The sequence below is a fragment of the Leptopilina heterotoma genome, unplaced genomic scaffold (assembly GCF_015476425.1).
Source record: "Leptopilina heterotoma isolate Lh14 unplaced genomic scaffold, ASM1547642v1 Lhet_305, whole genome shotgun sequence".
Lineage (NCBI taxonomy): Eukaryota > Metazoa > Arthropoda > Insecta > Hymenoptera > Figitidae > Leptopilina > Leptopilina heterotoma.
In genome coordinates, this window is record NW_025111009.1 from 1,048,270 (window position 1) to 1,070,470 (window position 22,201).

The 22,201-nt window shown below is 24.4% G+C and overlaps 1 protein-coding gene across 1 annotated transcript in view; it reads right to left on the reverse strand.

Moving 5' to 3' along the window:
* Nucleotides 1-22,201, reverse strand: part of LOC122504565 (unconventional myosin-XV) — a 115,110-nt gene that overhangs the window by 29,050 nt on the left and 63,859 nt on the right. Inside the window, exons 25-26 of the mRNA XM_043615724.1 lie at nt 20,752-21,742; nt 20,137-20,379 (exon numbers count right to left, since the gene is read on the reverse strand). Of these exons, the coding sequence (XP_043471659.1) occupies nt 20,137-20,379; nt 20,752-21,742 (1,234 nt within the window). The remainder of the gene's footprint in view (nt 1-20,136; nt 20,380-20,751; nt 21,743-22,201) is intronic.

Genomic DNA, 22,201 nt, shown 5'->3' on the forward strand with positions numbered 1-22,201 from the left:
ATAAGCAAATGGCTTTTTTTTGAGAGACTACAAATTTTTCAATTCTATATACAAAATTTTCAAGTAAATGAAATTTAGTAAAATTTTCCAAAAGTAATGAAATTTTTGAAAAAGAATTTTTGAAAAATGCGTAAAAAAATAATTAAAGTTTTGAAAAAGTTTCAAATCAAAGTTTATTTGAAATAAAGTTTTGAATACAGTTAATTACAAATATTTACATCAAAATATATGATTTCTCCAAACTTTTAATCAGTCAAGAAAAGTAGATTTTTTACAAATTTTCATTTATTTTTTTCTAAAAAAATTGAATTTTAAAAAATTAATTAGAAAAAAATTCTAAAAATTAGTTTTTTTAAAATATTGCAATGCAATTTTTCTAAAATAATTAAATTTCTTTAAAGAATTTTGGACAATTTCAAAAACTAATCAATTTTTTGGAGAATTTTAATTGAGAATTTTAAACATTATTGAATTCTTCAAAATTTTAAAAAGTTTAAAAAATTAGATTTTTATAAAGATTTTTAAAATACATTCTTTGTAGATATTTAGATTTTCGGAAATATGTAATTAAAATAATTGAAAATAATTAAAATAAAAAATAATTTAAAAAATTAATTAATTAATAAATTAATTAATTTAAATAATTTTAATGATTTTTTAAAAAATTATAGTAAAAAAATTCTTAAAATTAGTTTTTTGAATGTATTATAAAAATAATAAATTTTCTAAATACACATAATTGAAAATTGATCAAATAATTGAAATTTAGTTAAATATTTTGAAGATCATTAAATTTTTTTAAAAATTTTTTGGAAAATACTAAAAAATTATCAAGTTTTTAAAGAATCGGAATTAAAAATATGAAAATACATGATTTCTCTAAAATTTTAATGATAAAGTCTAAAAAAGTAGATTTGGAAAAATTTTCATTTACTTTTTCTGAATTTCATTGAAATTTAAAACATTAATTTAAAAAATTCTAAGAACTAGTTTTTTAAAAATATTGTAATGTAATTTTTCAAAGATCATTAAATTTCTTAAAAGAATTTTCCGAGAATAAATTGTAATTCTTTTTATATTTGAATTTTCGAAAATATTTAATTTGTCAATATTGAAAATAATTAAATTTTTAAAAAGTGTAATGAAAAAATTTTAAGAATTTTTTTTAGGCTAATTTTGATTCATTTTCATTTTCAAATTTTCAATTGAAAATTTTTTATTAAAATTTTTAAGGATTTAATTATTTCAAAAGTTTGTGATAAAAATTCTTCAAAATTTGATTTTCCAAAAATTTTAATAAAATAGGTAGATAAAAAAATTGTCCATAAAATTTTACAAAATTTCAATTGTTTAAAAACTTTTTAATTATATATTTCAATAAAATTTAATTATAAAAAATTATTAAAAAATAATTTTCTAACATTTGATTATTATTTATTGTATAAAATATAAAAACCTAAATAAGTTACTACTTATACCAAAAATAGTGGTATTTTCTTGCCACATTTGGAAGAAAAGTCTAAAAAGTTTCTTTTTTTGAAAATTATTGAAAAAAGTCGACTTTTTTGAAAATCGTCAGAAAAAATCCAAAAGTCTAAAATTCATACTATTCGAGACCTGTAGAGTACAATAAAAGGAATTGAAATGAAATTTCAAAACTAAAGAGCAAAATTTTCCCAAAAAAATATTTTTTTGGCGAAATTAAAAAAAAAAATTTGAAAAATACACGCGTGGAAAATAAAAAGTGAAGGAAACATTTTTCTCAAGATAAAAGGGGAGACGTTTCTTTTGTCATCATTAAGAGACAACACAAAGAAAAAAAAAATAATTGACGAAAAGAGATAAAAATCGCCCACAATAAATTTTTTGGTAAAAGACCGTTTCCTTATAACGGTGAACTTCAAAATTCGAACCGAAAAATGAAAGAAACCGACAATAAATCTTCAAAATAACGTTAGAATTAAATCTCAATTATCAAAATTCTAAAAAAAAAATTAAATACAAAATCGAGAAAAGCTTTTTAAAAAAAAGAAGAAATACCATTTAGAACTAATTCGACTAAATTCACTAAAAAAGATTTATTTCATGAGAAAATGAGAATAGAAAAATTAAATATACAAAATAATTCAAGAGAAAAAAGATTTCCAAATACAGGCAACGAAAAACACAAATTAGAACTAATTCAAAAAAAGATACTATATTGTATGAGAATAAATATTGGAATTCAATCCTTTCGAAATTCATTCAATATTCAATTTTAATAATAACGCAGCTTCTCGAGTTTGTACATAGAGTCAGATTCCAGAATGACACTATCTCTTACACCGTGACTATATGAAAGTCAATCCGATCAAGTAATCGTGCAATTCTCGAGGCTAGGACACAGGTACGCAATTTCTTACGCAATTGAAAGGAGAGAATCGCATTCCCTTAATCTCTTCCTGAGTGAAAAAAAAAATTCTCCTCTGATACATTCCGCAAGCAAGTGCCGAGAATTTTTATTTTACACAACAGAAGCCTTTAGATGATAATCGTACATTTTTCTTTCTAATTTTCGCTTTTTTAAGTAAACGTTTTCCTTTTTTTTTGAAAAAGCAAAAATTTGTATTTCTCAATTAGAATATTAAAATTCATTTCCTTGATAATAAATAAAATTTTTTAAAGAAAGAAAAATTCTCCAGAGAAAACAGTATTGACCAATAAATTTTGCATTAGCAGGAAATTTGTAGAAAGTTTCGAATCAATAGAGATCTTTGACACAATAATTGTTCAAAGAGGAAAAGTCCAATAGTCAATCTTTGTTTTAGAATTTCTAAACGTCCGAGTGAGAAAAAATTTTTTACCTAATATTTCACTTTATAAGAAAATAAGAAAATAATAAAATAAAAAAAAAAAAGGAATAAAATTTTCCAATTTTCAAAAAATTGATTAAAACTTGACAAATAAATAAAACGTGACGCACTTCACAATAAAAAGAAAATTGAAAAATCATAAAAAGTGTACTATTATATTAAATTTATAATAGTTTTGTCTTTCATAATACTCTCCTAAAAAAAATTATAGATCTAGATAAAACAAATAAAAAAGAGTCATACAATCGAAAGTTCTTCTGCGTGTAAATAAATTTTCTTTGTTTGAAATTAAAAATGAAATGAAATTTTAACTGATAGTAATAAATTTTCATTCTTTGAAATAAATTCTGTGGAAAAAATCTTTTTTTCTACTAAGAAATATCGATTTAATAATTAACAATCGATTTAAAAATAAAAAAAATTATGCAAGTCATTAGATTTGTAAATACATTCGAAAAAAGTAGATTTTCAACAAGTAGAAAAAAAATCGGTTGATTAAAAGTAAATAATAAAAAGCACGAATTATTTAATTGAATACAATTTCTTTTTGTTGAATTAAAATACAAAAGAATAATAAAACTATAGAATTAGATTTCTTATTTGAAATAAACTACGAGGAAATACAAGCGAAATGTTTTTAATTCAATTTTATTATTCTTTTGTTGAATTTAACTAAAAATAATTTAAAATAAATGAGGAAAAATAGTCGAAATATTAAATTTGGCTCTAAAAAAATTTGATTTCCAGAAATCAAATCCGGAGATTTGAAATAAAAAAGTAAAAATCTGCGAATTGTTGAATTTAGTTCAAATTATTTCTGAATTTCATTGAAAATAATTTAGAATAGAAAAGAGGGTTCGAAATAATAATTATATTTTTGTTTTATTTAAATTAAAAATAAATAGAAATAAGAAAAAATATGAGACATTAAATTCAAGTGAAATTATTTTTGAATAAAATTTTTTAAAAAATTGAAAATAAATTAAGAAAAATAGTTCATTATATTAAATTTGGTTCTAAAAAATGAGTAAATTTATTGATTTCCAAAAGTCGAATAGAGAAACAATTCGTAAATTCAAAATAAAAAAGGAAAAATCTGCGAATTAGGAAATTTAGTTCAAATTATTCTTGATTTCCATTGAAAATAATTAAAAATAAAAAAAGTGAGAGAAATATTAATTTTAACTCAAGTTTAATTTTTTTATTTAAATTCGAAATAATTTGAAATAAATAAGAAAAAATATGCGACATATTAGATTGAACTCAAATTACTTTTGAATAAAAGAAAAAAAAATTGAAAACAAATTTGAAAGAACAGTCCAAATATTAAATTAAAATCGAGAGAAAAGTATATTTTAAACACAGAAATTAAAAATTTAGAATTAATAAAAAATTCGAAGTAAATAAGGAAAAATATCCGAATTATTAAATTTAGAAAATCACGTTTGAATTAAATTTTGAATTTTTAAGAAATTAGAAAAAATGTGCGATAAAATAATTTTTATTCAAGATAATTTTCTTTAGGTTAAATTTGAAATAAATAAAAAAAAATACGAATTATTAAATTATTTAATTTATCAAGTTTGAAATAAATTTACAATAATTTTAAACCAATTAAAAAAATGTGTAATTGAATATTTTTTATCCAATTTTCATTTACTTAAACTCAAACTAATTTGAAATAAATAAGAAGAATTATTTAGAATAGAAAGAAAAATAATTTATATAGTATATAAAAATTATTTTTAAATTAAATTCAAAATAATTTTTTAAAAATTAGAAAAACGTACGAAATATTCAATTTAATTCAAATGAACTATAGTTTTTGATTAGAAGAGAAAAGACAAATTGGGAACGAAATGTAAATATTTCGATTAGAAATATTTCCTTGAGTGGAATAATAAAAAAAAAATCGTCAATAGATTAAATAAATGTTAAAAATTGTAAATTTAAAAGTAAACATTTCGAGTGAAAATCGAGCTCAACATGTGTGCTTTAATTTAGAGAAGAGATAAAGTCCACTTAATTCACCATTTAATCTTAAAACTTAGTGAGCACTATTAGTAATCCTGTTTTTGAAATAGACACGAGAAAACGTTAGTTAGTCTATACGGTACAACGACAGTCGACGAACTGGTGTTCGCTTCCGATAGGTAGTTAGTACAAACACGAAGGTAAAACCTGGGGAGTTTGGTAGAAGGCAGTGTGTAGAGCCTTCGAAAGATATCTGGGTCGTACCCCACCACGACAAATAATATAATCTCATGGTATCTTGTGTGCGGGGAAAATCGAAGAAAAAGTAATCATCTCGAACTTCAATGACTATTAACACCTACATGTAAATTTATTGTGTCAATAAAATGTATCTCAATAGACAAGATGACTCTCATATTTTCCTTATCAATATCTCGAGAGACATTTTCAATATCTGCGGTTCAAATAAATTTCTCTCATTTCGAATGGACCACCCAAAGTATAAATCGTATAAATATATAAATTTCTCATACATTCAAGAATATTAATTTCTCATTATCTTTCTAATTCCAATATATTATTTTCTAGCATTTTTTTATACTTGAATTTATAATTGTTGATCCTTCCCTTTTTTTACCATATCAATACAGAATGATTATTTGATTTTAATAATATTTTTCTTCAATAACTGTATGATTTATTTAAAAAAAAAATAAATAAATTCAAAAAAATAAATAAATATGGAAAAAAAAATTCTTATGCAAAAGAAATTATCGTCTTCTTTAAAATTAATGGCAATTTAAATTCATCTCATTTAAAAGACAAAAATAAATAAATAGTCAAGAGAAAAGTTTTGGAAAGTGAAAAAGAAAAAGATAAGAAAGGTCGCCGGCATAATTTCCCCTGGAAAGAATCCAAAGAACAAATAATGGAAGCGTGCTCTCGGTAAATTGCTGTGTCCTCTTACTCCACATAATAATAACATTTATTATGCAAAAGGTAATTACAGTAATTTTTCGGGGTCTACCGATTACGAACCAACAGAACCGGTATTTCTCAAATTTGAAAATGTTGGCATTAGTTTTTCATCATCAAAAAATATCTCATGGGAAAAGAGAAATTTAACAAATTTTGCGAAGAGGAATTTATGAAAAAAAATGTAATTTTGAGTTAGAAAAAAATTTTTGAGTTGAAAAAAAGAATGTGAAAAGAGAAATTTAACCAGTTTTGTGAAGATAAATTTATGGAAAAAATATAAATTTCGAAAAAGACCTTTTCGGTAAAAATATAAATTCAAAAAAAATTTTCGAATTAGAAAAAAGAAATAGGAAAAGTCGAAAACGAGAAACTTGACAAATTTGTGAAGAATTAAAAAAAAACGAGTTAGAAAAGCATTTTTGAGTTATAAAAAAGAAATAGGAAAAGAGAAATTTGCGAAGAACAATTTATGGAAAAAATATAATTTCGAAAAACATTTTCGAGTTAGAAGAAAGAAATGTAAAAGCAGAAATTTAATCAATTTTGCGAAGAAGAATTTATGGAAAAAATATAATTTCGAAAGACATTTTCGAATTAGAAGAAAGAAATAAAAAAAGTCGAAAAAGAGAAATTTAACAAATTCGCGAAAAAGAATTTAAGGAAAAAAATTTCGAGTTAGAAAGACATTTTTAAGTTAGACAAAAAAAAGAAATTGAACAAATTTTGCGAAAAAGAATTTTAAAAAAAGTTAGAAAAACATTTAAAGAGAAAAGATAACTTTAACAAAGTTTACGAAGAAGAATTAAAAAAAAAATTTCGAGTTAGAAAAACATTTTTTAGTTATAAAAAAAGGCAAAAGAGAAATTTAAAAAATTTTGTGAAGAAAAATTTAAGAAACAGTAATTTTTTCGAAAAACATTTAAAGAGAAAAAAAGAAATTTGACAAATTTAGGGAAGAAGAGTTTAAAAAAAAATTGTAGTTTAAAACGAGGTTTAAAAAAAGAAATGCGATAAAGAAAGAAATGGTAAAGAGAAGTTTAACAAATTTGCACGTAGAATTTAAAAAAAATGTCGAATAACATTTGAAGAGAAAAGAAGGAAAAGAGAAACTTAATAAATTTGCGAAGAATTTAATCAAAAAATTATTTCCAAGTAATTTTCGAGTCAGAACAAAGAAATAGAAAAAGAGAAATTTAACGAATTTTGCGAAGAAGAATTTAAGAATAAAAATTTCGCCTTAGAAAAAGGAAATGCGACGAAGAACGAAAGTACAAAAAACTATCTGGGAAACATAGAACGAAAGAGAAAAATTTAGTAAAACAGATAATTTAAAACAATTTTTTTTGAATTCCGAAACATTATTTTGAATTCAAAAAAGGTTTTTTGATTTCAAAAAAATGTTTCTGATTTCTAAAAAACATTTAATGTCTCGACTCAGAAAAAACGCCGAAGAAAGAAAATAGAAACGAATTGAATGTGAAAAGTGAGAATAACGAAAATGGCGTTCAAGGTGAAGACAAATGCGTAAAAAAAACAAAGGACAATTGTAACCACGGGGAAAATGTGAGCGAGACTCTCGCGCGTCTATATGACAGTGAAATAGAAATCAACTCCGGATAAGGGAGGTCTGTCCAGACGGAGAAATGCCGGAAATGACAATAGCTCATGTGGAACAATTTTTTTTCTCCTCGCTTAAGATGAATTTCAATTTTTCTGATATAAACAAATACAATATTGGCAAAATAAAAATTTCCAGAGTAATTTATAACTCTTCACACTTTTGCCCTCTTGACACACGATGAATCTCTCGACAGACGCACAATCGTTTTTCTTCCTCTATAAATCCAATATAAAATTCTTATATGTGATTTCTAAAATCCTTCAGGCTCTCTTCATAGTAGATTCGAGAAAAGTACAAGGGGCATAGAAATGGAGAGAAGAGGTCGTGTCAGGTCTCTTACACACGAGGAAACGTGGGAATCTTCCTTAATTCTGACGCTCAATTTCTTTTATATTTGTGTGTGTGTGTTGTGTGTTTTAAATTCTTTTGAATATTCATGCGGAATTTGATGAAAACGCAGTGGAATTATCTGTTCACAATGTCTCGTTGTACACATTTTGAGTTGATTTGTATCAGTGACGTGACACTTCCGGCGAGGAATGAACCGTACAACTGCTTCACGTGCGTGTACTATAGAAAATTTTAATTGTCTTCCGTTGAAATTCGCCCAAAATCTAAAAATCATTTAGAAAGTTAGAATTGTTCATTGAAATTAAATTTAAATTTTCGCTTTTTTCAAAAATCAGCAGAGTGGAAAAATTTTTCTATAATTAATTTCAATATTATTTAATTATTTTTTTCAAAACGACACCAAAATTATTTTTGTCTCGATTTCGAGGTGAATCGAATCAAAAATTAATTTTGCTTCCACTTCAGTTGGAATCGAATGGAAAATAAATTTTTCGGTTTAGAAACCAATTCAAAAATTTATTTTCCTTCAATTTGTTTGTGAAAAAAATTTTTTTAAAAATCGGTCAGTAATTTCAGCGCATTTTTACTTCCTGCGGAGTAAAATTTTACTCCTTTCGAAACAAATTTTTTGTAAAAATTAGAAAAACGTATTTCGAACGTAGCAAAAACTACGAAATATTTTTTGCAAAGAAAAACAAAATTTTCTAAATTCTAAAACCAATAAAATGTAAAATTTCTAAAAAAAAAAGAATCGCAACATGAGAAACGACTATGTATTAGATGAATTTCTGACCCGTTTTAATCGAGTTTCGTAATAAACTTTGTGTGTGTAAGTCGCTTTCTCAAAAATTAGCAAAAAAAAATCTTTTTCATAAAAATTGACGCGCAGTTTAAATTCAAATTGACTTTCGGCCCCTGTCTCTTGGATTATTGATGAGATGTAATTGATACAAAAAATGAGTTTCATCTCTCGCTGAGAGGGAGAAGACCCACAAATTGCTTTTACCAATATAAAAGTGCAACGACGATGTCTTCTCTGTCAGTTTAATAAATTCTCTCGGTCGACTTTCGCCTTAATTATCTCCTTAAAAAAAAGTGAAACAAATTTGACCCAAAAAAGAATTTCAAATTGTACCGCAAAATTTTTCTCACATATATCTATAAAGAGGTGTATGTATATAAATATATTTTAAACTATGTTAATTTTAATCGTTTCTTGTTTTTTTGAATTTTTTTTTTTAAAAAGAAGAGCTACATTATAGCGACAGTATTTGTAAATATAAATTAACGAAAAATTGTGCCATGTACGAGAAAATGTAGATCTCAATTTATTTATTAGCAACTAGATAATAAATGTTAACGTTAATTTGATCTCTCATTAGCCAACAAAGTGTATATAATTGCATAATATTAGTTCCGTTTCCATGTTTCAATTATAAAAGACTACCACATAGGTACCACACGGGAAATTATAATTTCAAATGTAATTAATTTATCGAAAGAAAGTAACCTAATGGAATATCATTTGCAGTTTCCTTTATAAATAAATTTAGAGATTTGAAAAAAATAAACTGTTCTCTTTCTCATTGCTTGTTTAAACATAGAACCACAAATAATGTCCATTGAATTCGATTTTACGAAAAGTTCTTTTTTCTTCAAACAAAATAGAATTTTAGACAATTAAATTAATTTCAATTATTCATCAACATTTTTCGAAGGTGGAAATACAAATAAATAAAAATTAAATCCTCGAGATTTAAAAAAAAACATTGGAAAATTATTTTTAAAAATTAGATATTTTAGAAATAAAAAAAAAATTTAATCCTCAAGAAAGAAAAAAATTCTTTCAAATTCAAGATTCAAAAATAATTATTATTCTTAATTTAATTTATTCGAAACAAAATTCAAATTTCAAAAATAAACCTCGTTAATTTTAAATTCTCTATTCAAAAAATAGTTTTTTTTTATTACTCTATTACTTTCAAATTTATTTACTCTAAACAAAGTTTAGATTTCAAAAATAATTACTCCGTTACTATTAAATTCTCTTATTAGAAAAATAATTGTCTATATAATTAATATTTCTTTAAAATTGATTTATTTGAAACAAAATGCAAAAATAATTACTTCCTGTTACTCTAAAATTCTGTGATCCAAAAATAATTTTCACAATTAATATTTCTTTAAAATTTATTTATTCGGAACAAAATGCAAAAAATAATTACTCCGTTACTTTTAAATTTGTTTTCAGGAAAATTAATTTAATTAATATTTCCTTAAAATATTTGTTTATTCAAAACAAAATTGAAATTTCGATAATAAACACTCCGTTAAGAATTTTTTTTTAAACTTTGAATAAAATTGATAATTACTTTTTAAAATTCAGAATTCAAAAATAATAATTCCCTGTTACTTTCAATTTTACTAGAAAGGAAATTACTTTCAAATTTATTTATTGAAAACAATTCAAATTTCAAAAATAAATAATCTAATCTGTTAACGATTTTTGAAAAATTTTTCTTTAAAATTAAAAAATCAAAATGAATTACTTCCAATTACCCACTTTTAAATTTATTTATTCCAAACAAAAACCAAATTCCGAAAATAATTACTCCCTGTTACTTTTAAATTCCATTTGCAGAAAAATAACTTCACTCAATTAATAAATTTTTTTTTAATTTACTTATTCCAATCAAACTGGGAAATAATTATTCTATTTCCAGAAAAGCAATTTTCATTTTTAAAATATATTTTATACCTAATAATAATCCGGTATTCCGGTAATTTTTTCGCAGTTTGAAGTTTGTTGTTTCCTTTTGTGTTTCCTAACTTTCTAAATAATTTTTCTTTTTAAATCTTTTCAATTTTAAAATTAATGAATTAAAAATCATTGAATTCTTGCTAAGATTTTATCAAAAAATTTGAAAATGACTTAATTCCTTCAAAGAATTTTATTATTTATGAAAATAATTGAATTTTGAAAATAATTTGAATTTTCAAAAAGAATTGAATTTCTGCAAAGAATTTTTCAATTTATTTAAGTTTAAAAATTATTGAATTCTTGCGAAGAATACCTATTATTAAAATTTTTGAAAATCCTAATTTAAAAATTATTTTTAGAAGAATTTCATTGAATTTTTTGTGAATAATGGAGACTCTTTAATAATTTTAATTGAAAACTGTGAAAGTTGGTAATTCAATTTTATAAAGAATTTCTTTTAAGTGTTTAAAATAATCGTGCCTGTTAATAATAATTGAAATTAAAAATTTTATTTTGTTGAATTTTATTAAAATTGTGTTGAAAATAATTGAATTTCTGAGAAGATGTTTATTATCTCTAAAAATAATTTAATTCTGGCGAAGACGTTTATTAAAATTGTTTTAAAAAAATTGGATTGTTTCAAAGAATTTATTAAAATTTTAGAAAATAATTCAATTCGTTCGAAAATCTTTAATTATTAAAAGTTTTAAAAAAATAATTGAATTTATTGTTTCGAAGAATTTATTAAACTTTTAGGAAATAATTAAATTCGTTCGAAAAACTTCATTCAAAATTTTAAGAATGAATTCCTGCAAAGAATTTTACTATTTAATTATAAAAATAGTTGAATTATTCCGAAGAATATGATTATTTATGAAAATAATAGAATTCTTGCGAAAAATGTTATTAAAATTCTTGAAATTAATAAAAAATAATAATTATTTATGTTCGTAATAAGTAAAATTAAATTTTGAATCTGAAATTATTTAAAAAATTGAAGTTTATATTTGAAAATAAAAAATTTTGTAATTTACATATTAATAATAAATTGAATATCATGTTTCGCGGGGGTAATTTTTCATATTTTTATTTATTGAAAAAAATTAAATTTCAAAAAATAATTAACTACTCCATTTTAAAAATTTATTTTTACTTCTTCGTAAAGTTAATACGTCCCTTAAATTCAGAATTCAAAAATAATTAATTCCTACTACCTTTTAAATTCTCTTCTTTGGAAAAATAATTCTTTCAATAATAAGCGAGAGAAAAAGAGTAAATATTGACACAACAATTTGTCGAGATTTTTTTTTTTTGCTTTTTTTCGAAATTTGAAAATAAACAACGATAAAACGATCAATGGCTATAATTTACTAGAATTGGGCCCCTTTGTAGAAAAAAAAAGTCTGTGTCTGAAGTGTTTTTCGAGAATAGATTGTATACACCTTTTTTTTTAATGCACACATAATACAGTCTGTGGGGTGCCTCTTGAAATTCTCAAAGTTGAGGTAAAACTGATCCTTTGATGAGTACCGAAAAAAAATTGATTTTCACCATAGGATTGACTTTTTTTTGAGAGAGAGAGAAAGAATGAGAAGGAAGATTTTTTGAAAGGGCGAGTATATGTAGTACGTTAACGACTCCCTTTTCGGGTGAACATAATCGCCCGTTTCCGTCGCCGGCAGGTGCACTAACCTGCAGCAGGTATATACTCGTATTTCCAAGGTTTATTCTCTCGCACGAATATTAAAAAACAGTGCTGGCTTTGTATATATACAAATATATTGTACCATATCAAACTTCATTCCACTCTTTGATAGTATTCTATACTACACCAATCAATTTCCGGTTTATATTTGTAAATACTTTCTCGCGACCGGTTCCTATGTTCTATGCGAGGTATTTTTTTTTAATTTGTGCGGGCCGACTTTTTTTCCTCCATTTTTTTTTCTGTTGACGTAAATGAAGTTTATATACAGTTTCTGCTTTGCAAAAAGGGACATCGAACGAAATCTTTTCAGACTTTAATTTACCGATGTCCATAGACGGTTTTCTCCAGTTAAACCGGTCGTAGAATCGATCCTAGAAAACTCTCGCCGGGCGGGCACCCAGGGAACAGTTTTTTTTTTCTAAGACAGCGAATCTAGTTCCCTTTTCCAGTGAAATGGACAGGTGCACGTTTTGTACTTTCTGCTCGTACCACAAGATCGTTGACATTTGACGCACTGTGAAAAGAATATAACTGCGTGTATAACGTTTTGCTCTTTTAAAAAGAATAATTCTTTGTGTCTATGACTCAATTTACGATTTTTTTCATTTCCTTATACCACTTTTAAATTTCTAAATTTCATTTTTGTATTTAGTTGAAAAAAAAAGTTTATCTTAGTTCTTTCACTTTTACAATACTTTTAGTTCTTACATTCTCATTTTTTTTTTTTTTTCATATAAAAGTCAATAATGCTTTATTGTATTTTGCGGAAAATAAAAACTTGTTCAGGACGAAAGAAAAGTGAAATTCTTATCGAGAAGCAGATTTAATAAATCTTTATTTAAGAAAAAAGAACTTGTCTCGCAGCAATATATTAATTGAATTTGAAAAAGATTGAAAAATCTCTTTCTATCCACTTAATTGGAAATCCAATTCGTGAAAGTGTTTTGCAATTAACTGTATAGGTGTTAGAATTATACGATAGATAAGAGTCAAGCTTCCTTAACACAAAATTTTCAATTTGATGAGGAAAAACAGGAATAATTTTTTTCTATGATATAAATTTTAATTTCTAAATTGGAGGGAAATTTTCGTAAAAATTGCTAAAAAGTCAACTGGTATGAAAATATCGAACCAGAAATACTTGAATATGAAACGGAAAAAAAACATTATAGTGAGAACCAAATGTCGAACAGAAAAATATACTTAAATATTTGCAATTTAAATAACTTCCGGTCTATGGTTAAATGTCTGACTGATTGTAAGAAGAAAGAGTGCACTTGTAAACATGAGTTACTTGAACTGAGAACCCGTCGAAGGAAATCTAAGATAGCGAACAGCGATGCGAATTAGCAGCACTTATGGCATTAAGAATTGCAACATACAAAAGCAAAGAAAGAGAGAGAGAGAGAGAGGAGAGAAAAATAACGTTAGGAAATCACGATTCCAAGCAATGTTTCTAGAACTTCAGCGTGGCTATTAAAAATAATAGGTGTGTTATACACACGAGATATATTAAAATGATAAGACAAAAAAATTTTCATTTACTTCCAATAATAATTGAAATCGTACAATTAGAATATTCGGAAATATTCGAATTTCAACTAAAAAAAAAATAAAATTTAATTTTTCTTGTTCAATACGGGAAATATTTCTCCAGAGTTGATAAAAAAATTTTACTTTTGTTTTTCTCTGATTTCTCACTGATTTTCAGACAAAATATTGACTTTTTCCCTGAAAAGAATATAATTAAAGAATATTCTGATTCACTCCAAAAATAATTATTAGACACTCAAAAACATGTTCTATTTCATTTACTTACGAATTTCTTTATTTGTCAAATTATTCGAAAACATCAATAACTTCTTTTTAAATAAATATTTAATCATTATTATTATTCCACAGGAATTAAAGGTCACCGAGTGATATAATAATTATTTTATATTATAAGAATATTGTTACTGTATTTTCTTCAAAATTATTCTCATCATTTCAATTTTACTTTCTAGAATTTTTAACTAAAATTCTTCTTTAAATCATTTATCTATGATAACACTGAATACAAAAAATACAAATGGTCGAAAAAGTCGCTCATAAACGACTTTTTCGAACTTTTTCACTTAGCGACTTTTTATGCTTCTTAAAATTAATCCGCTTTCTTAAAATTAATTTCTCAATAATCAAATAATTTTTTTCTAAAATCTAAATATTTCTTCCTAAATGAAACTCTTTCAAAAGTTTCATTTTTTTTTTTTTTTTATTTATTTGAATCTATTTAGCTCTTTTTTTTGCAAAAAGAAGAGCAAAAAGTTTCCTTAATTAGATACAATGAAAACTGTTTCTAAAGGAAACAGACCTGATGATTTAGGTCAATAATTTCCGTATTACTACATAATGCGTGTATTTAATTCCTCTCGTGAATTCTTCACATATATTTTATTTCACAGTTTTTTAAAATTCCAGTGTGTCTCGCTATCAATCCAGCAGAAAATAACTCGAGTCTAATTATTGGCGAAAAAAGAAAAATTAAAGGAAATATAATAATAAAATTGCAATTTCTCCGCATGTAGGAAGTAATCAATGAAGTATAGTCGTTTTATTCATATATATGAAGGAGGCAAAACTGGAATATTAAAATTTGCCAAAGAAGAGAAGGAAACACGTATAATCAATGTGAATAATTCGATATTTCGACTATATAACGCACATTCATGGGTAAAAGCGCGCCTTCTCCTTTTGACCCTGATGACCTTGATCGCACACCTTATGCTGAACGATAATTATGCCTCCGGAACGTCGGCTAATTTTTAAGCGCACAGAAGGGAAAGAGAGAGAGAGAGAGAGAGAGAAAACCTGCAGTCGGTGTGTGTGTCGTGCAAGTCAGAGAGATCGGATTTCTAGTAATGTACACTTTATTATATGAGTCAAAGTGAATGTGTATATTGTAACTCATACATGTGAAATTTATTTACAACTCTATAGGTGAAAATTGCAGTCAAAGAAATGTAATTTATTTTTACGTTTCTCAATGAAATGGATTTTTTCAACGAAAACTTTATTTTTGTAAATAAATATTCAAGTTGATGTTGTGCTGAAACATAGAAATTAGAGAAAATTGAAGAGTTTCTATTTTGAAAATAACTTCATCAATTACAACTTTCATTTTATATTATTTTGTCCTATTTTATTTATTTGCGATTACTTGCCATCGATCACTTTATTCAAGGGAGGACAGAGTTGACTTTTTTGTGTGCCTTATAAACTATGAAATAACCACGAATTCTAATACAAAACCTTCAAGTTTTTCTATTTCTGACAACAATTTCTTTTTAAATAACTTAATTCTTCAAAGATTATCATAAAATTAGTACTTATAAATTATTTAATCAATAATTTTACTTAAATATTTCAAAGTTAATTGAATTTTAAAAGAGTTGCGTTTATAATTTTCATAATTAGATGAACTTCAAAAGGTTGCAATTTGAAATCTTGTAAAATTTCAATTTTGAATAAATTTAATTAGAAATTTTAAAGAACTTGGATTTTTGAAAAATTTTAATAAATCAAATTCTTCTGAAATTAGTTAAATTCTTTTATATTTAATTCATTATTAAAAATAATTGATTTATAGAAGATTTTTAGTTAAAAACACTAAAAACAATTGAATTTTCTAGAATGTACAAATAATTGCAGAAATTCTATTATTTTCAAAAATTTTTTTAAATTCTCTTCAAAATATCAATTATTTTAATAAATAATTAAATTTTTCTCCAAAATTCAACTATTTTCAAAAATTTATCCTCAGTTCAATGATTTTTAATATCTACTATTTTACTACAATTTTCCAAAAGAATTCAATTATTTAAAAAAAATTTTGATAAAATTCTACGCAAACATTTATATCATAGAAATTTTATTTTGTATTTCATTGACCTTTCATTCATTTATAAATTTAATTATTCAAAATTTCTATTATTTTCTAAAATAAATATTTATTTACTTTGAATTTATTTTAAAAATTTTTTGTTTATTTTTTTAAAAATATTAAAAAATCAAGTTTTTGAAAAATTTTAATTATAAATATAAAAATATTAAAAAATCAAGTCTTTGAAAAATTTTAATTATAAATATGAAAATACATTTGAATTTTCGCAGAATTTTTCACGAAAATACACATTTTTTCATAGTTTTAAATTTATTTTTCAATAAAAATACATGATTTCTTTAAAATTTTTATGCTATAAAGTAAAAAAAGTAGATTTTTTAAAAATTTTAATTTTAGTTTTTTTAAAGATAATTGAATTTCTTAAAAGAATTTATAGACAATTATTTTTAATAATTTTTTTAAATTTTCAATATAATTCCAAATAATTAGATTGTTCAGAAAATGTTAATGCAATTATTTTTTACAGATATTTGAATTTTCCAAAATATATCATTGAAATATTGAAAATAATTGAATTTAAAAAAATTATAATAAAAAAATTTTAAGAATTCCTTTTTAAAAAATATTTGAATATAATTTTTTTAAGCTAATTTTCATTACTTTTTATTTTAAATTTTCATTTGAAGATTTCCCATTAAAATTTTTGAGAATTTAATTGTTGTCAAAATTTTCAATTAAAATTCCTCATAAATTAAAATTTCAAAAATTTTTATGAAATATTAAAAAAAATAAATTATTTTCAATAAAATTTCAATAAACTTCAATTATTTAAAAACTATTTAATTTTATGTATTGCAAAAAAAATTTAATCAACTTAAAAAAATGATTCAAAAATAATTTTTGGAAGATTTGACAACTATAATTCTACCTCATAGTGCAAAAATCGAAATAATTTCCATTTTATTCCAAAAAATTGGTGCTTTATTGCAATATTTGCAAAAAAAAGTCGAATTTTCGAAAATGAGTGGAAAAAATTCGCCTTTTATAAATATAGTCGAAAAAAGTTCAAAAAGTTATACTATTAGAGGCCTAGGTGTTATTAAAGAACAATGTAATATTTAATTGAACCTTTTGAAGAGATATTGCTATTATAACATTCAACGAGATGAATTTGAAAAAGGCCGGAAATATTGCTGTGTATGTGCAAAAGACGATACCTCGCCAATGATCTATTCTAGATTTCAGGAACGATCCGTCCAACCGATTAATTTTCAACGCTCGACCAATTAACGATAATCGGTATGTTGCCGAGATTCATAACGGCGTGACTTCTCTAACGTAATAGGGAATAACGCCCGCTGTAAATTTCCAGTCAGTGGTCATATATGCTGGCCAACGGCTTCTTTATTTCTTCTTCATCTAATGTTCTTTTTATTCAACTTCCTTTAAGACCATCCCCCATTCTTATGTTCATAACTCGCGCGAGTTTGGTCTAGATAAAATTATCTTCACACAAAAAAAGTTGCAAACCGCAATTATTTGAATTTTCCCTTGTTTTGTTTTTGTATTTTTTTTTTATTCTCAAGTCAAAAGCATAAAAGTTTTAGTTTCACGTTTCTCGGAAGTTAAAATAGTCGTAACTTTATAATTGACATTTGTAAGCACCGAAAACCAATGGAATTTAAAGAACGTTAATAAATAAACACATTCCAGAAAGTACGTAATATTTTTTTAGGTTGTTTCGTTCGTTTTACCATACAGTCAAAAGTTAATGCCGGTAATACTGTGCGGTTTGAAAAATTAGTTTTATACGTTTGGTTCTTATATTGGAAATTAGTTTTTGTTTATAGAATGTTTCCAATATTTATTTTTTTATACAAAAATGTTATTTTTATTTTCTTCTGTCAATTAGGGTATATTTTTCTTATTCATTTCAATAGTCAATTAATGAAATTTAGAATAATTAACAAGCGTAGAATAGAAAGAATAATTCAATGCAACAATTTTTTAATTATACAAATTATAAACTGTGATTTTTCAAACTTTTTTGTAACTTAATTCCTATATTTGTATCGCAAAATGCAAAAAATTGAAATACATTATAAATTGAAATTTATAATTATTTCAATTCTTGATAATTACATTTAAAATGAATTTTTTTTATTTACACAAATTACAAATTATGATTTTTCCAATTTTTGATAATTGAATTACCAAATATGATTTGCAAAATAATAAAATATAAAAATTGGAAAAATTATAATTATGAAAAATAATTGAATTCATGGCAAGATTTTTTTTATTTATAAAAATATTTGAAATCTTTACAAGAATTTTATTAGAGTTTTCAAAAATAATTTAATTCTTTTAAAGAATTTTACAAATAATTTTCAAAATAATTGAAATTATTCGGAGAAATTATATAAAAATTTAACTAAAAACAATTGAATTCTTGCGTAGAATTTTATTAAAATTTTGATAAATAATTGAATTCTTTCGAGAACTTTATTAAAATTTTCAAAAATAATTGAATCTTTTCCAGAAATTTTATTAAAATTGTATTGAAAATATGTAACTGAATTCCTATGAAAAATTTTATTATTTATAAAAAATAATTCAATTCATGCGAAAAATCTTATTCAATTTTTTTTACAAATATTTAAATTTTTATAAAAACTGTTATCATAATTTTTGAATTAATAATAGAATACTTCTGCGAAGAATTTTATTATCTAGAAAAACAAAAATTGAATTCTCGCGAAGAATTTAAATAAAATTGTATTGAAAAGAATTATATTAAAATTTTAGGTAATGAAAATAATTAAATTCCTACGAAGAATTTTATTATTTACAAAAATAATTGAATTCCTGTAAAGAATTTTATTATTTATATAAAAATAATTGAAGTCTTGTGAAGAATTTAAAAAATTTTTAAAAACTAATAAATAATAATTAGGTAATAGGTAAGTGGATTTTAAATATAAAATTGATTTGTTTTAAAAAATACAAAAAATTTGAAAAAATACAAATTACGATTTCGCATTTTTTCAATTTTTTATAAATAAATTTTGCATTTTGTTTTGAAAAATAGAAAGTAGAAAAAGTAGAAAAGTTAAAAGTAACTATTTTTAAAATATTAATTTTACAATTTTTACGAAAAAAAAGTTGAATAAAATGCGAAAATTTCAAATTATAATTTTTGATTTCTCTAATCTATAATTATTACATTTTTTTACATTGATTTTTGAAAATGAAAAAATTGTGAAACTTACAAATTATAATTTCTGTTTTTTAATAATTAAATTATTCGTTTATTTTAAAAAAATAATTGTAAATTACTATTTTTAATTTTTGTAATTTGTGGTAATTGAAAATTTTAAATGATTAAAAATATTTTATAAAAATAATATTGAAATTTAATTAATGATCGATTGGCAGAAATAAAAATGTCAAAATAAATTTACAAAAAGAAGAAAAATGATAAAATTTAATTGCATGTTTTCATTCAGTTGACTATTCAATTTAGTAAACAAGAAATAAAAAAAAGAAAAACTTCTCTTCATAGAATTTTTTCAAATATTCATTCATATTTTCCCATTTTCTAAAAACCGATACTCGTTCTAGAATTTGAAAGTAAACATCCGTCTTTCTGCATTGAATGCGTGTCGAGAAACGCTTCATTGTTGATTAGAGAAAAGGCACTCTGAGGTCGACCGCACCCACAATTTTTACCTCTCAAACACAGGACGTACTCGTTAACGCATTATTACCATCTTGCGTAATAAAATAATTTTTTTTTCTCCTTTTTATAAAACTTGTATCAAACATAAACCTTGAAATATAAACAAGACGCACACACGAGAGAGGAATAAGTTCATCGAAAATAATGATGAGTTTGTCATTGTAAATGACGTAAGTGATCAATCGGTATGTCATCTTCATGACCTCAGCGATCATTATCATATTGATTGAAAAAAAAATCTATACAATAATTAGTTTTGTACTCACCAGCCGGATGTATCTGCCAATCATATCGGCGAGTTGTGGTGCACGATTAGTGTGAAGTGGTAGTCGCACTCCAGAAGAAACTTGCAACATACAAACTCCAGCCCTTGATGTGCCGACGGAGACGATGTCCTCCAATGGCAATGTTTCCAGGATCGTTAAATTGCCATTCGAGTTTCTTTTTATTAATCGCAGACCATGATGCGAAACCGCCACGTGCTGAACTTCCGGATGCTGGGGTCCAATCTACATCATAAATTCAATATTACTGACTTTTTATTAAATATAAAATTCGTTAATAAAATATGTAAAGAAATTGTAGAAAGAATTCATAGAAAAAATCTGTAGAAGAAATTTTAAAAACAATTTTTTACAAAGAATTTCTAAAAACAATTTTTTATAAAGAATTTTTAAAAACAATAATAAGCGTAATTTGTTAAAAGGACAATTAAGAATTTAAAAAAGAATTCTTTTGGAATGAAAAAATATGTTAGAAAATTAGAGAATATTTCAAATCTGAAGAAATAAAGAGTTTAAATAAGAATGCTTTTAGAATGAAAACATATAGATTAGAAAATAAGTGTATTTTTTAAATCCAAAGAAATTTTTTTAGTTTACCGAAACGGGGAAAATTCGAGCGAAGTAAAGAGGCCACTGCTTGGCCAGATCGACAATATTCTTCTTAATCGTAATCTTGTGTTGAGTGCTTTGAAGATTATCGAGAGTGACTCCGTAATTGTCCAAGAGTTTGAGCATATTTTGCCTGTCCTCCTTCGAAATTCGAATATTCGAAGTCGCCAAGACATCGTAGGCAACTTGACAAAATACCAAATGCAAAGCGAGCGGTGTAGTTAAACTCTCATTGGGCGCAAAAACTTCCTTCTTCACTCGCAAAGTCCACGTGACTCTATTATAAGTAAAATGCGCCTGTGACGCCTGTGGATATAATTTCGTGTCCAAAATCTCTTGAACCTTTTCAATTTCGGGTTTATCGGCAGGTGGCAAAACGGGTTTCAAAAATTCGGGCCATTCTTCAATTTCAATTCGTTCCATTTTATCGGTTCGATGTGTCGAGGCAATGCTCGATCGTCTATCAATATCGTTATCCATTTTTTTGAAACTCTGCCTAGTGACAGTGAATGATTCACGTGTATTTGGAACAACACCAAAATCACGTGGCGATGGCATTCCAAAACTATCTCTCGATTTTGGTGATACATCCCTTGTCATTCCAAATGGATCGCGTTTAGCGTTGTTATTCTCAAAAATTTCTCTCGCATATTTCGCTTCGGAGAATATGTCTGAATTCATATCTCTACGTGAATCGAAATCAGAATTTCTATCGCGAGTTGAACTTGCCAAATCAGTGCTGTCCTTGCCAAAGTAGTCCTTTGATTTTGATTCCTGAATTCTTGATTCGTTACGGTATTCATGATTATCACGTAAATGCTGTTGAGAGGCGAAAATGTCACGACTTTGACTGAACATGTCGCGTTGATTCTTTGCAAAATGATCGAATGTATCGGAATCGGGCGAACTTCGGAACATGTCCCTATTCTTTGGCTCAACTGGTGCGGGCGGCGATTTCGGTTGAGGTACTCCCGATTGACTGGATTTAAGAAAAATAAAACAAATCTTAGAATCAAGATTGTATTTGTTGCGGAGGAAAAAAAATTTAATTTTAGGAAAATTACAAGTTTTCTTATCAGGTTTGCCACAAATATTTAATTTTATTTTTCCCTGGCTTTTCCATAATTTCCAGAGAAAATTTCAACTTTTTCCCTGACCCTAAAGAATATTCTGATTCACTCTAAAAATTATTATATACTCAAAAAAATGATCTATTACATTTATTTACAAATTCCTTTCATTGTAAAATTATTTTTAAAAAAATCAGTAACTTCTTTTTTAAATAAATATTTAATCATTATTATTCTTCTGTAGGAATTAAAATTTTTCAAAACATTCAAATTCAAACCTTTTTGAAATTCAACAACTTATAAGAATATTATTACAAAACATGAAAAAGGCGATCACCTTCTTCATGTTTTATAATAATTTAAATTAC